This window comes from Malaya genurostris, chromosome 3 (genome assembly GCF_030247185.1).
Source record: "Malaya genurostris strain Urasoe2022 chromosome 3, Malgen_1.1, whole genome shotgun sequence".
In the NCBI taxonomy this organism is placed as follows: Eukaryota; Metazoa; Arthropoda; class Insecta; order Diptera; family Culicidae; genus Malaya; species Malaya genurostris.
In genome coordinates, this window is record NC_080572.1 from 182,946,139 (window position 1) to 182,963,316 (window position 17,178).

Below are 17,178 nucleotides of genomic sequence, written 5' to 3' on the forward strand. Positions count from 1 at the left end.
AAGCTAAAACCAATCGGTTTATGTAACGAAAAAAAATGATAATACGATTTGCTTTTGATCTCAAATTTCGTATTTATAATTTTAGAAGAATCCATAATTCACTCACAGTAACGCCCCTCAACCAGCCAACCGCACCAGCCACCATCACAAACCGAACGCACCGAACAACAGACGCACTTCCGACTCGACAGCAAGTGGCCCCTCGTTTGTCTAGGTCTAATTGTTATTTGGCTTTTGGGTGCTAAGCGCACTCCGTACCACTTACATTCACCACCGACAATCATCTCATCATCGCAGTCTAGGCTCGACTTCCTCCCGCCTCCACGAGCTGTCACTGCACCATGATAATTGTAATGGTTGTTCAGAGGCCGAAGAAAAACAAAGATTATGTAAATCATCAAGAAATTTCCCGCGCTCTCGATGGAGCTTAGCTCTTTTTTTTTGTTTCTAAGCAAATTGCTTCAGGAAATTCGCACTGATGAGTTTGCGCCGTTTTTTTTTCTTTTTTTCTAGCTGCTCGGTGAGGCCTAACTTTGAACAAACAAGACAATATATGGGGAGATTTTCCCGGTGGCCCGATGATGACCACCAGCAATGGCATCAATACTGCTCCGAGCGATTGATGAACGATGACCGGTGGGCCATAAATTTAGCCCATCGGTTTGGGGTCAATCGACGATACGACATTCATCATTGGTTGCATATATGTTGGTACAGTGTTTTACAGTGCCAATGTCGAGGGATTGAGATTCAATCAAAATCTTGCATTTTAGAGGAGGTAAACAAGACTACTCTTTCTCCTCGTCCATTCCTTGGTTTATATTCATAGCAAAATGTAATTCCCAAACCCCATGGAGAACAATAATTGCATCATACTATTAACCACTTTCATATTGTGCAACTCCAGATTGTACTCGAAATTACAGGTTCCCTAAGAGTTGTATGACCATAAGCTCATGTGCTTCCACCCACTCGTTCCTTTACGTACGTACGTACTTTCCATCTGCAGTCATCTCTTCTGGTCTCACCAACAAACGATCCGAATATCGTTACCGCTTAACGGAATCGTTAACCTTATCCATAGTTCGATCAAAACAACCCGATCCGATCGAAGTGGATGCATCGTGCACGCGTAGTCTTTGGATTGCTTCCGGAATCGGAATCGATTACCCGTTCGACGAAGGAAATTGGTTCCCATGTGCAGAGCCAAAGTCAGCCGGCGCCGCACAATCGTGGTTCGATGGGTATCATTTGCTTCGATCGAGCAACGGACCCATTAGGATGGATGCTAATTAACTACGTACAACTGGGCAGACAACACCACACGGCAATAGTGCTCGTAAAAGGTCTACTTTGGTGTTGGTTAGGGAGCTGCTCGTGATGGTACTTCCTAAAATCAGTGCCTAGATATAGTAGCTACAAATGTTGGGAAAAAAGATAAAACTGAGATAGATACATCACCAGGAACGCATTTGCTTGTAGATTCAAATGTAACTATGTTCAAAGCATATATGAATGAGGGAATCAAATGGATATACCGACATCTACGATTTTATCATTCAATGATAAATTGAAAATCAGATACAAAATTAATCATATATAACAATACGTATAGCAGTTGATTAAACGAATTTTACGTCAAATTTTATTCGCAATTGATTGATTCGGTCTACTGACGGACCACGGGTTTGGCATCGTAGCGCTGCAGGAGGTGTGTTGGACAGGATCTATGGTGCGAACGTTGAGAGGTAACCATACCATCTACCAGAGCTGCAGAAATACACGCAAGTTAGGAACAGTTTTCCTCGTGAACCAAAGAATGTACAATATCAAGGGCCGTTCCTTCAACTTTAGCATAAGCAACGTGCACAGTCCTAACTCCGGAAGAACTTATGATGACAAGGACGCATTCTACACGCAGCTCGAACGCGAGTGCGACTGATTCATAGGAGATCTAAACGCTCGGGTAGGCTAGGAGGAGGAGTTCAGACCAACGATTGGAAAGTTCAGTGCCTAGCCACACAGCCCAATCAGAAGAAAATATTCAATGCATACCTTATTATGCTCTTGTCTCTGACTAGCAAAAAACTTTAAAGTGGTATTCGTGAGTTTGAATTAAAAATTAAAATAAACAATGATAGTAAAATGAACTAGCATGTTTAAAATAACAAAACAGTTAGATGATTTTTGAATTTGATTTCTGTTCATTTCAAGCTAGATCATGATTGTTACAAAGCAATTTCTCCCTTCAACATCAACAATAATCTCTATTAATTAAACCAGGGCATTTTCTTTCGCCCGCGGATAAAGTTTGTACGCGTTTTATAAGCAAAATTTTATAATTAAGAATATTTTTAAAAATTGCCTAGAATCACATAACAAATTTGATGCAGGATCGCTATCTTGACCGGACTGATGAAGCACCTAACCGTTGGATATTATAAAAATTGAAAAACCTTGAAACTCCTAGATCTTGAAAAATTCATAATTAAAAATAATAGTTTTTTCAAGAATTTTAAAACGAATACAAATCGAGATAAATGTAGTATCAAAAATTGCCTTGTAAATTAGTTTGAAAGAAATCATTTTATTCTTAAAAACAAACAAAAATGTATGATTTCAACAAACAAAAGCGTTAGTTGAAATAACTAAATTTAAGGTAATTTATTTCAACTAAAAAGTTTGTGAATTTAAAGCGTAACATTTCTTAACTTACCTAAAGTTTAATTAGAAATTGACAGGAACGCACAAGTGAAATATTTGTTTTCTTTTTTTATCAAAATGTCGCTTGAAACAAACTAACCCGCTGAGTAAAACTGATTATCATATTTTGTAGCTTCAAGTAGCAATGTTTTCTATATAAAACCAGATTTTCTTTTGTCACTATTTTAACAAAAAAAATCGTTGCGAGAAACCAAAATTTGATTATAATTACAATTTTTTTTCTCTGCGTGTATGATATTAACATAGTTTGCTATTACTATATATTCGGGAGCCTCCCTTATCGTTGTACCTGGAGGTCACCATAGCAAACGGAATTGCAAATCGACCACATTCCAATTGATGAACGGCACTGTTTCAAAATTATCGACGTCAGGACCTATCGTAGCGATAACATCGACTTTGACAACTCTCCGTCATCAACAATGCACGGCACCAGCTACTGCCACGATACAAGCAACCAGAGATGCCAGATATATTCATATAAAATCTGTATTACTCTGAATAAAAAATCTGTATATATCTGTATTCACCAGCTCCCTGCTAGGAAGTCATGTAACTTTGGTCAGCATCCTTCTGCAAAGATTAAAAAAAATAATGAAGAAGAGCTAACAAAAAATTGGATATCACTACTTTTTTTCAGTACCCTTCACCATACTCCCTCACAAATTATCGATCAGAATATCATCACTACTAAGACTAAACTAAGACTACTCGATTTGAAATGCTCTATTGTTTGTTTACCATATTCTGAGCGCTCTGATTGCCCACCAATTGCCCCAGATGTCAGCTACGATAGCACATGCTGGAGCGCCTCAGCCTTATAACCGGGCTGGTATTCACAATCAAATCGAAATCCATCAACAATCGGAATTAACATAACATATTTTCTATTGCATATACTTTCAAAATGTTGACTTCGTAAGCTCACGTTTAGCTTACTCGATTTAAATGTGTCTAAGTTTCAACTATTATTATCGTTATATTTCAGGGCTGATAATCAAATACCAACTTAATTTTGATATTTTCTGATCATCATCTTTAGGATTCGCCCATTGATTATGACACTTCTATCTCGCCACTGCTACCAAAGAGAACTCAGTCCAAAAAGTTTAATTTATTTTTTCCTACTTTTTGTGAAATCTGCATACATCTGTATTGAATTTAAAAAATCTGTATAAAATCTGTATTCTGTAAGAAATCTGTATGCGCATGTAAAAATCTGTATTATACTGATAAATCTGTATATATGGCATCTCTGCAAGCAAGGGCGACTGACGCAGATCACTACTGATAATGAGATCATTGATCTCGTACATAAAAAAATCATTACTGATATCATCACATCTGATCTGATCTAAAAATGATTTCGATTTTTTTATGATCATGATCATGTCAAGTCGAGATCAGTAAAGATCTAAATTCTAAAAAAATCACTACTGATTCGATCGGAAATGATTGATGTAGAAAATCGTTTCTGATGTGATTAAGTAAAAGAGCACAGAGGGGCGAATAAATTAGAGAAATTAATCAATTTTATATTATATGAGTACTGAAAGATGAAGCCTTCAAATGGTTGAACTAAAATTATGCATTGAAATTTTTAGTCAATTTATATGAGTTTGGGTGCACCAATCGCTGGGAATTTTTTATTAGCAGAAGTGGATCATAAACCGTTATCAGTGTTTGGTTTTGATTGCCCTCGATACAGCGATTGAGAAAAATCGTAGCCGCTTTACTAGAAGTATGGCAGAAAGAATAAAATAACTGCAATGAGTTTATTCGATCGGTCGCATCGGAGTTCCATACTTCGTGATGTATTTGAAATTTATTCAGCAATACCGTCAATAACAACAGTAAATAATATTAACATATATGCTGTGATTTATAAAAATTATAATGGTAAGTAAAACATGTTCAACCACAAAGCATGTTATACATCTGATTAATTTACCCTATTTAGCTTGAATATCAAACACAGAAATAACAGGAGTACAGGATTTTGCTACGTCAAATCAAACGCGCCATTCAAATACTGCGTCTACAGTGTGTTTGAAACTGCCTACCCTTCACTCCTGCAACTTCTATACATCAAATTCATGTCAAAAACTCGTTTTATTGGGTTCGATCAAAATACAGGCTTATAAAAAGTTATTCAGAATTTGAGTACTAGTTTCAAATGATGCATGGAAACGTCGAAAATTGAGTAGTTACCATCAATGATAATGAGTAAGTCGTACTCTAAATTTTAGTTTAACGTAAGAACTCGTTTTTAGGTTACTATTCGAGAGATCACTCTAAAAGTTGTAATAACCATTTGTGTGATATCAACAGGTGCATTTTTTTTTAGTGGGATCGCGTGTTTTTTATTAGCTGTTCATCTGTATCTGTTGCCGGAATGATAATCTGTAACCGGAATGATAAACGGTGCTCTTGGTTGTGCCATCGACGCAGCTATTGTGTCCAGGAGTGCTTCGTATTGTGCATTGTGAATGGAAACGAATATGCTCAAGTGTGTCATTTATGAGGAATAAGCGTCTGATTGGTCTGAATGGAGTCTGAGTATTGCTAATATATGTGAGGCATAAATCTCCAAATAGCTAGAGGAACGTGCTACTTGAGCCAATTAGTTCTGATTCTGATAGAAATCAATTCTAAACGTAATAATAAACAAACAGTAGAGTTATTTTAAGTATTGAGAGTCAATTACTTAATATTTTAGGACTATATTTACAGATAAAAATATTTTGTGAATTTACATCTATTTACATGCACATATTTGGAGCAAGCAATTGAATATAAAGTTACTCTACAATTATGTACATTTCAATATAGTTTAATCACAAAAGTAAGCGTCAATGGACAAATACAGACCTATTCTTTGAAAATTCTATGTAATCCAATTTAACTTTGCATCGATGATGGTTATCAATCAAACTTTCGATTCAACTCATGTCTACTCCATACTCCAAAAAAATTTGAATTTTACAGGTGACTTAATCCCTCATACGATGTAATTCATAAAGACCTAATTTGTCAAATGACGGAAAATTTTATTTGTAATGACTTAATGTTAGATTAGCTTGAATTTTACTGGTTTCGACTGTAACTTGCGTTCTGCTAGCAGGTGCGACTGTATGAATTTAAATGCAATAATGGTTGATAAAAATTTTAAGTGCGTTTGAAAGAATAAACGAATGTCATTGAATTCAAATTTATTTGAAAAAAAGGTAGTGCAGTAATACTGTGCCGGTAGTAAAGCCTATATGGATTTACTCTTGCAGAAATTATTGCGAAAGAAAGATTTACCTTCTATTAGTAATCCTGCAAAATAGGAACCTCTAATTTAACATGCGAAAGACAATGGATATAGAAGGGTGTCGTAAAACTTTTAATTTTTAATTTTAAAATCAACATTCATAAAATTTCCATCAAACATTGGTGAAAAATTGATCAAAACTGATATTTCTTCTGAAAGGTCAAGCTTAACATTCATTTGAGAATAAACTATGTATTAAGAATATGTTTTCATGTATACGGATAGACTCGGATGAAAAGCCGAATATGAATGAAGACTGATTTTCGAAAAAAGGAGTTGTATTTCTTCATCAGTACCAGCTTCAGAACATTGTAAATCGAAAACTTTTAAATTATACAAACAAGTTGTCCAAGAAAAAGTTTTAGAAAAAATTGAATGTTTTTGCTCGTGTCGGCGGATCTATGCGTGGGACGCTAATCTTACAAGGCAGTTGTCGTATGTTCGAGCATCGATCGGGAAGGATTCTTGGTGTCAGTTGGATTGTAGCACTAGTCATGCTATGGTTCTATAGGCTGAGGATTAGCTGCGGAGTCTGCTGGAACAGAATGGTCAAATTCCACAAAAGGAATGTAACACCTTGACTTTGTATTGATCTTCTATTTACATCTAAAATGCCAATAAAACTGTTCGATGCGAAAAAACGATATTTTAGCCAAACGTGGTGCTATTGAGCGTGAAATTTATGAGAGACCGATTGATTTCAACGAATTCGCCTCGCCAAAGAACACTTACCAGCTGGCAAGCTTCTTGGGATAAAGATGATCTGGGTCGGTGGATGCACTCAATTATTCCTAAAATATCGACAAAGGGGACTAGATGTGAGTAGGAACTCCATTCGTGTGATGTCCAGACTCATGTCCAATCACTACACGTTGGATGCACATCTCCTTCGAATTGGACTTTCCGAGACTAATCATTGTGCTTGTGGCGAAGGTTATCGCGATATTGATCATGTCGTTTAGGCATGCGTGGAGTATCGTGATGTCAGATCTCAACTAATAATTTCCTTGCGTACCCAAGGTAGACTATCCAATGTCCCAGTTCGCGACATTCTTGCTTGTCGTGACGTTCCTTACATGAAACTTCTTTATTATTTCATTAAATCCATTGGAGTTCCAATTTAAATTTTATTTCATGTTAGACTGTTTTCTCTTCCATGAGTTCAACCAATAGCGAGCTATCTTACATTGAATAAAAATGATGAACTGATACAAATAGTTATAAGATGATGTACAAAATGAATTTATTTTATTTAATGTAATTTATAATAACAAATCGCTTGATAAAAACAGTCTTTAGATTAACTAATGAATACTAACATACTAATATCATATTCGAAATGTATTAGGTTTAAAGTACTATGTATTGTGGATGCCACGGCGAAGAAAAACTTATATATATTGCCTATGAAATAAACGTATTTATGGAAAAAAGTGACGTTTCTTCTTAGTACTCCCGTTTCGAATGTCGACTCGACATTCTGAATGTAAATTTTTGAGAACAGTGAAATCTTGTTAGAAGTAAAGACCACCAAAAAGATCACCAATTGCACGATTTGCGTATGCTTTATTCCGGAATCATAATCATTAAATACGTAATATGAAAAATCTTATGAAGTGGATATTTGGACGTACTCCAAGTAAATAGTTTTAGGTTGGATCTAAAAAACGCGTCAACATGAAAGACAAACTATTCAGTCCAACAAAAAACTGAATACCCCAGCCAGTAACGGCATGAACGAATTTCACTCTTATTTCCACTGGCTACCATATGGCAAACGCTTGCAAACCAACGACAAAAATTCCAAACAATCCGGCTGTGATCTAATCAGCAAAATATGGACCGCAATTCCACTAATATTTCAACCCTAATTAGCCTCGGAGAAAAGTCCACCCGGGTCGTCCGTAATAGTCCGGCGGATCGGCTAAAAGCACACACGTTCAATCACCCCGCGGAGCTCTGGCGGATGGCGTAAGACAATCGAACGCAAATATTATTAGAAAAGCGACCTGGCGTGTCGTCGCGTACCGGGTCCCCAAATGCAAACCTCGATTTCACCTGCAGGGCATCCTCTTATTGGTATTATGTTTGCCTCTTCACGGTTGCTCATATTTCCGTTTCTCAGCTGCACACATCGACGGACGAAATCTTCGGTTCGATTTTAGGTCCGCGTTGGTCACATCGAGTGGAGACAAAAATTTGAGATCTGCCTGCCTGCTAATCCAACACAACCTGACGAAAGCTGTGTTGTGTTGTGATCATTTCACCGATTGCCAACTGAGAGGTTAGACGAAAAAAGTTCACAGCAGAGTGCTTGTCGCCCGGCAGCCTCGGATCTCTGATCGCAACTTCTGATGTGAACCGAAGCACTGAAGAAAAAAAAATTTTGACAACAGTTTGGTCAGCGTTGCCACTCTACATTGGAATCTCCAATTTAAATATTTGTTTAACGAATTGATGAGGCTTGCGTTGAACACGTTGATGCGTCTGCTGGGGTTTCGCTTTCTATGAACTGCGGGAGTGTGCGAGGGTAGTGAAGTGGCGAAAGATGGCTTTGGGCCGAATTTCGAAGCATGTTACGAAGGCGTTGAAGATCAATATTATGACCCGAATGGTTGTACTGTGAGTGGGCTAACATAGCAGTTATTTTTGGTAAAAATAGTGGTATTTTCTCACATCCATAATAAACGATTTTTTTTCTTATGAACTGTTCAAGTGTGAAGAAACCACTTTTCGACTTCTCAATGTGGGAGTTCGAACTATTTTTAATATTTTAAATTTGATCAGTATCTAGAAATGAAAACAAATTGATAAAATTACCTGCGAATACAACTATGTAGTGAAAACCCCAAACTCCTATGCGGAAGAAATACCAATTAATCTCTTCTTCATATGAAATCACATGAAGAGGTAGCCTAATTGATTAGAAGAACCGAGCATGCTATGCTTTACTCGTCCGCCACAACATTCAATTAAACGCATCTGACAGGGAAAAACACACACACCACATCACAAGTCTATCTTCACTTTCTGCTTGCCTTCAGATGCTGATTTGAGTTTTCGTTTCTTTTTGCTGCCCATTTTTAATTGGCAAGACAATTTCCCCGGATGATAGTCAGCTACGGCTTCGAGCTCCGTCTCTGCGGTAACATTTTCGCGAGTTTTACTGTTTTTCTAATCTGTTCTCATTGTTAGATGCTTATCAAATCAATGAAGTCTGGCAACAATCAAACAACCGTTTTCGACAAATAATGTTTCCAGATTAACCGTTCTGTTTCGACCGGATTGTTGCCATGCAAGACTGGCGGAACCGTATTTGATCGAATCGACATGTCCATTACCTTCTCTGTTTTTTTTTGTAAATTTTTGATGAATAGTATCTTTCGCGCTTGTAACAAGCAAATTTTCATCTCTTAAAATTAAAATAACATCATCTTTATCTCATAATACGTTTGTTGACGAAATATGTTTACTTGATCAAAGGATATCTCCTTTCTCCGCTGAACTCAACAACCCCGGGCGCATAGTTTTAAGGGGGGCGGCAAACCAATCCTTGAGTCTTTTTTTTGCTCGCTCAAGGCATCTTTCCGGAAATGGAGTTCTGCTTTTTTTGCTCACTAAATAAACGATAGGGGCGGCAAATCTTATTTTGCCCCGGACTTCAAATTTCCTCGGTACGCCACTGTCGAGCACAATATATGTCGGAATGGTGGAAGAAAAATTAACGATATTTGCTATCCGAAAAACAAAAATTGATAAGCCTTACTGTGCAAAATAGGTTTCTGTTGAGTCTGCATAGTTTTGGCTGCCTAATAAATATTTAGGCCAGTGTGAGTAACGGGTGGCAACTAAAATTTTGGAATTTTTTCGAGGCCTGTATGCCTAGCAACAAACGAGCTCTGAGAAAAATAAGAGTGTGTATGTGTTAGCTCTCTCTCTCTCTCTCTCCTCTTTCTGCTAGTATTTTCTGTTTTGTTTGTGCTTGCTCAGTTTTGCTCAAAATGCCGTCGAAACAACAAGTAATTCGCGAGCGAGTTTTACAGTTCTACAAACTGCACAGAAATCCCGGCAAAAAGTATACGGTACAACATTTTAAAAGCGAAAATGTTGCGGCTTCGACTCTTTATCATATCCTAAAATCCCCAACAACTGCTCGCAAGCAAGGTAGTGGGAGACCAGTCAAAATTATGGACGAAAAAGGACTTCGTTCTCTTTCTCGTGCCTTAAACAACAAGGATTCACTGAGCCAACGGGATGCCGCAAAAAAAAATTCAACTGTTCTCACCAGTAAATCTGTAAAACGTTGAAAAGAGTCGGAATAAAGTTCCGAAAGAAGACACGAGCCCCGGAATATACTGACGCACAGATTTCAACGCTAAAGTCCCAATGCCGCAGGTTGATTAAAAATTATTCCGAAAAAAGTTTTGTTTTGGACGACGAAAGTTATTTTCCTCTTTCGAAGACGCAGATTCCTGGAAACGATCGATACTATTCAACGGATAGTTCTGTTGCACCTCCGAACATAAAATATAAGTTTAAACATAAGTTTGAATAGAAAGTGATGCTGTACATTGCCATTTCCGAGAAAGGCATTTCTAAGCCATGGTTCAAGCCATCTGGGTTGGCAATCAATCAAAATGTGTACCAGAACGAATGTTTGTAGAAAGTTTTGATCTAGTTTTTTAACAATATGTGTTTTGGCCGGATAAAGCGTCATCGCATTGCGCCAAAACACACAATCGTTCCTGAATACCCATTCGATCCCATTTGTAAACCACAACCCGATAAATCTACCTCAGTGTCCCCTAATCGAAGATTTCTTCGGGGTTTTGAGCTCCTTGGTGTACAAAAATAACTGGAGAGCCACGAACTGCTAACAGTTGATTGGTAGAATCAAGAGATGCATTCGCAAAGTTGACATGAAGGCCATACAACGCTCCTGTTCCGACATCAAACGGAAGCTTCGCCGAACATCCGATTACGGGCTGTTTTCAAATGTTCACTAATTTTTTTTCAACAATGAACAATGTATCTTTAACTTCAATAAATCAGATCTTCTCCAAGTATGTTTGTCTGTTTTTGACAGCTTGAGAAAGAAATTCCAAAATTTTAGTTGCCAACCGTTAGTTTTCTTCATTTTTAGAAAAACAACGATATGAAATTCAAGTTATACGAAAAAGTTGTGCAAGATTTGTCTGTTTGCAATGAGCACAAAACGTGCAAACATGAGAATATTATCATAAATATTGAGGAAACACAACATTACATACGCAATGGAAACAACAGACTCAATCAGGAAACTTGTGTTCGGTTTTCATCTTACTGAAATAATGAACAGATCTGACATCACTTCTGAAGGAAAAGTTAAGTTCATCAAAGTTACTCCCAAATTTGGCTTTCACACAACGAATTTTTATTGAAATAGTGACAAATGAAAATCGGGTTTAATATAACAAATATTGCTACTTTAAACTACAAAACATGAAATTTCTTTTTACTCAGGGGATTTGTTTGTTTCGGTCAATATTTTGATAAAAAAAAACAAACATTTTACTTGTGTGTCCCTGTCAATTTCTTGACAAACGATTTCACAGTAAATTCAATTTGAAAAATGTATTTTAAATTAACGAACTCTAGTTAAAGATTTAAATTTAAAAATTTTTTAGTTGAAATGATTGAACTTTAATTTAGTTTTTACAACGAACACTCTTGTTTGTTATAATCATACATTTTTGTTTGTTTTGAGGAATGAAATGATTTTTCCAAACTAATTTGTAAAGTAATTTTTGTAAAGTAGCTATTTTCATTTCGATATATATTCGTTTTATAATTCTTAAAAACCAAGCTTTTTTCTCTCTGAAATATTCACATGTTAATGTTTCCAGTTATTTAAATAATATAATATAAATTAATGTGCCACTTGAGTCAATTAGTTGTGATTTCTGATTCTGTCAAGAAATCGGAAATAATAAAGCTATCTTTGCCGAAATTTCAGTAAATTATCGCCGTTCATTTTCGGCATATTTTTCGCCGTTATCTAAATTATGTTTTAAGTGTACATGAACTATGTCGGAAAATTTGTTATTTTTGACACCACGGTCAAACGGTCTTAGAAACCGTTAAGGGAAGAGTAAGGGATGTACAGTTTCGGAAAATCGTTTTTGCCTTTCTCTATAGAAAGGTATTAGAATTGCTGGAAAAACCGACTTTCGAACGGAGCCTCGGAGACCCATAGTGTTATATACCATTCGACTCAGTTCGTCGAGATCGGAAAATGTCTGTGTGTGTGTGTGTGTGTGTGTGTGTGTGTGTGTGTGTATGTATGTGTGTGTGTATGTATGTGCACTTTTCGAAGATATTTGAACGCGCTCAATTTTCTCAGAGATGGCTGAACCGATTTGAACAAACTTGGGCTCGTTTGAAAGCTACTGTCGGGCCATTGATCAAGTTCGACGATCAAATGGCTGTGACTTTTGGTTCCGGAGATATGATTGTATAAGTGACGTAACCGACAAAAAGCGTTGTATTTGAACGCGCTCAAATTTCTCAGAGATGGCTGAACCGATTTTAACAAACTCGGGCTCGTTTGAAAGCTACTGTCGGGCCGTTGATCAGGTTCGAAGAACAAATGGTTGTGACTTTTGGTTCCAGATATATGATGGTATAAATGACGTAACCGACAAAACACGTTGATTTTTACCGCTCTTATATATATAAGGGTGCCAAAATTTTGGGATCAACTCTATTTTCGTAAAGTTCTAGTGCTCAAAAGTTTAAGCACCTCGAAAAAAGCCTTCATGCAAAATTTGACCTAAATCGGACATGCTTAAGGGGTGCTGCCCGGTGGTAAAGGTTTGACAATTTTCGATCTTGAAAAAGCACCATAGGGGGGAGTACATGAAATGTCCAAAATCGAAAATTTTTTTCGATGCCGAAACTCTTCAAACTGCATGAATCATCGAAATTTAGTGTCATCTCAAAAAAAAATTTTTTTTGAAAATATCAACTTTCTGGGACTTAGAAAAATTTTCATATTTTTTCTAAGTCCCAAAAAGTCGACTTTTTCAAAAAATTTTTTTTTCGAGATGACACTAAATTTCGATGTTTCATGCAGTTTTAAGAGTTTCGGCATCGAAAAAAATTTTCGATTTTGGACATTTCATGTACTCCCCCCTATGGTGCTTTTTCAAGATCGAAAATTGTCAAACCTTTACCACCGGGCAGCACCCCTTAAGCATGTCCGATTTAGGTCAAATTTTGCATGAAGGCTTTTTTCGAGGTGCTTAAACTGACGTTTCATGCAATTCTAAGCCTTTTGGCATCAAAAATTTTTTTTCGATTTCGAAAATTTCATGTACTCCCCCCTATGGTGATTTTTCAAGATATATGAAAATTCCACTAAGTGGACTAAGAAGGCTTTTTTTTAGATTAGCATCACTGATTACAAATAGGCAACGCAAATGTCAAGCACTAATTTGGAAAAATGATGCTGACTGTGTGACATAAACACTGAAGCATGCTTTTGTGAAATACTCGAATCAATCTGAATCAATTAGTTTCGAAATTAGTATCTGAAATTATTTAATAAAATTATGAAATACATTTTCATGAGACTGTTATGAAAGAAGAGAAAGGCATTATCACACCACTAGGTGGATTAAGAAGGGTTTTTACATTTTCTTGTAGTTTAACGTTTCAAAAATATTGTGTCAAAATTTCAAATCAATTGAATGATTTTGTGTAAGTTACCGAAAACATTTTTTTTTCTCTCTCTTTGAGAAGAAAAAAATTAACGCGTTTTTCTGAATACCAATTTTTCGAAGTCCTGAACATGATCCTGCAAAATCTACTGAACAGATTCTTTTTAAACTTGAAACATACTATCTTGGTATAAAATGCCTCCCCCCTACGATTTTGAAAATTTTCCATTGTCATATTATGCTAGTTTTTCACCTCAAAATTGGCGGATAATGTGGCATAAGATCGCGTTTCATGCTTAAACATGACACGAACTGTTAAAAAATCAAAATAATAACTTGAGAACGACGGAGGGGAAAGAAATAACTCGTACTTTAAGTAAATTTAAGAACATTTTTGATTTTAGATAATTCTACGCCGAGTTATCGTGTTCACCGCACAACGTGGTTCTCAAAAAAGGTTTTGGGTTACCGCCTTATTTTTCAATATTAATATTCGGAAATTCATCTAAATATTATTTAAATTAAATGCTTTAAAATGTAAAAAACCTGTTTTAATCCACCTAGTGGTGTAATGATGCCTTTCTTATATCAATCATACTGTCATATATAATACTGTGGTATTCTTCAAAATAATTTTCTTCGATTCTTAAAAGAATAACCGAAATCGGTTTGTTTGACCGTCTACTGCTAAAAACTATCAATTGGAAAAGATTTGAGGTCGATTTAGAAATTTTTTTAAGGTTTTTCCCCATTTTAAGTGATGGTATACAATTTTTAACACACTTTACCCGGTGTCGGTAGAATTTTTTTCCGGATCTGGAAATTCAGGAATTACACATGGGACCACAGGACCTTTCATTTGTGAAAATCGGTTGTGCCATCTATGAGAAAAGTTAGAACAAATATTTTCTTTTTTTTTTGCATCATCAAAGGAACTTCATTTGCACACCGGAAGTCGAATCCAAATAATATTCAGGAATTTTTTATGGGACCTCAAGACCTTTCATTTGAATCTAAGTTTGTAAAAATCGGTTCAGCCATCTCCGAGAAAAGTTAGTGCAAAAAAACGTTACACACACACACACACACACACACACACACACACACACACACACACACACACACACACACACACACACACACACACACACACACTCATTTTGCGTACTCGACGAACTGAGTCGAATGGTATATGACCTCCGGGCCTCGGCTCAAAAGTCGATTTTCACAGTGATTGCATAACCTTTCTATATGAGAAAGGCAAAAAAGTTTGAAAAAATTTGCCTAAGCTGTTTCTCCGCAAAAAATTACAAAAAAAGTGTTTTTGATTCAAATTATCCCTTACTCCCCACTTAGTGTAAACAATTTTTGTACGGGCTAATCACTTGATTAAGGTGCAATTTACAGTACAGAAAAAACAGTCATTTTCGAAAAATGTAAAAGCAGTTTTCTTCACTGACATTGATCGCAAATAATGAACAAAATATTAGTTCATTTACTACATTTTAGTAAACAGTACGAACAGTCAGTGCTGTGAAATCTTCGCGAAAATTTATCTAGTGATAGCGAAGAAAACTACTTCAGCGTGTTTCCAATAATTTTTCATATGATATTGCTTATTTTCCTAAGATATTGTCCCTCTATAGGATTAGCCATACGAAACCCGAAACAAATTTACCCGTTTTGATTTTTTTCATTTATTTGCAAATTTATCAAATTTTCTCTAAAAAGAGTTTTGTTCAAAACAAAAAAGTATTTTTTGTTCAAAACTGTAATGAAAACTAACACCTTGCCCGCAACCCTGCAATTTATGGAATCCAGATAAAAAAAAACATTTACAAAATTATAATAGGTAACAATTTTCATATTTACTAACTAACAATAAAATTTAACATATATCATAGATAGATATAGTTTTGATAGAGCTCTGTTATGATATGCTGATCGAATAAGAAACTTAATGGTAAATTAATTTTTGGCAGAGTACATATAATGGATCTTAAATCATTCGAATTCTATTGCTTTTAAACAATTTATCTAACAATATCCAAGCTAGTACTAAAAACACAAACTTTCAAATCTGTACACAGAAGAAGGATCTAAATGGCATTCCGTAATACGCGTATTTATGTGTCATAACGTTATAACTTCTGAAAGTGAAAGTTCTGTGACTTTTCCAAAGGTGTAGAAACATTAAAAAAAATAATATGGTAGAATACGATGGTACAAAAAAGTGAATTATTTCCAAGTTTCGAAAAATCAGAACGAATATTTGAATCAGAGACACAAATATTTTTGCTGAGAATCTAATATCTTTTACAAACTCTTCACGTGGCATAATCTGCCAATCCTCCAAATACGCAAGAAACCGGTCAATTCCAATATCTCTTCCTGTGAACTACTTACCACGATGTACAGCTTCATCCTGCTATCCGTCCCGAACTCGGCCGTCTGTCCGTCCGTCAGTCAGTCAGAAAGTGAGAGTAAATTGTTTCACACTGTCGTATCCACGAATACCGTTACGCGGAAGCACTTTGATGCAATGATTCACCCTTTCGAGTCAAAGTTATCACGTGAACAACGGCGAGGAATTGACACTTTTCTTCCAAAATTCGCAAATCTTCACGATTCAACCGGTAAGTATGTCACTCAATATTCGCACCGAACTACCACTGACTTGTATTCCGACCCGATCAATCACTCATGTTTTGTGTGATGCAGCTCCTTCCCACGGGTTTCACTATTGTCGATTGCTTGGATGCCAAATTTCACACGTCAAACCTTCAATTTGTAATGATTTATCACCATTTATGTCGGGACACTGTTGGGTGTACTTGTTACTTTGTTACCTTTCTCTCCAAGCACAACACTTTCGGAAGACTCGTACCCGGTTATCTTAGCCACTTCATCTCGTTTACCTCGCGACGCTCGTACAGAGTGCCAGCTATCTGGGCACGAAAGGGCACTTGCTTCCACTCGAATCGGTTACCTGCTGAGAGGTACTTTCAAAAATTTCACTGGTCCTACGGAAAACTTTCCCACAAGATTGAAAATATTTTACCACGATACTGCAAAATATCACTTGCGAATTATCGCATCGGTTCCGAGAGCCAGCGATGAGCGCCAATAAGAACAAAGTATGCTTTGCGCTTTGATCGATTGAATTTAACCGGTGTCCACGTCCAACCTAACCGTCCAATCTGCGCCAAAACGTCTACCTTGTCGGACCGTTTGAGGCCTACTGAATTTCTGCTACATTAGTTAAACAAATTTTTATAAACTTCAAGCGGCCTTGCAGACTCCTTCAGAAAAAAAACGGCTCACTCTCGCTCTCAGTCTTCCGCGCGCAGGCAACCTCGTGCTTTTGTGGGCTCCACTCTCACTTTCATTCTCCGAAGAGCGCACACATTCACTTTCAACCGGCTGCGCTTGCGTCAT

At 36.5% G+C, this 17,178-nt stretch overlaps 1 protein-coding gene across 1 annotated transcript in view; it reads right to left on the bottom strand.

The window, feature by feature from the left end:
• The window catches only part of LOC131435606 (putative RNA exonuclease pqe-1), a 112,937-nt gene extending 95,966 nt beyond the window's left edge, over positions 1-16,971 (bottom strand). The window contains exon 1 of the mRNA XM_058603669.1: positions 16,147-16,971. Within this exon, the coding sequence (XP_058459652.1) occupies positions 16,147-16,164 (18 nt within the window). The 5' untranslated portion in view covers positions 16,165-16,971. The remainder of the gene's footprint in view (positions 1-16,146) is intronic.
• Between the last annotated feature and the right edge of the window lie 207 nt (positions 16,972-17,178).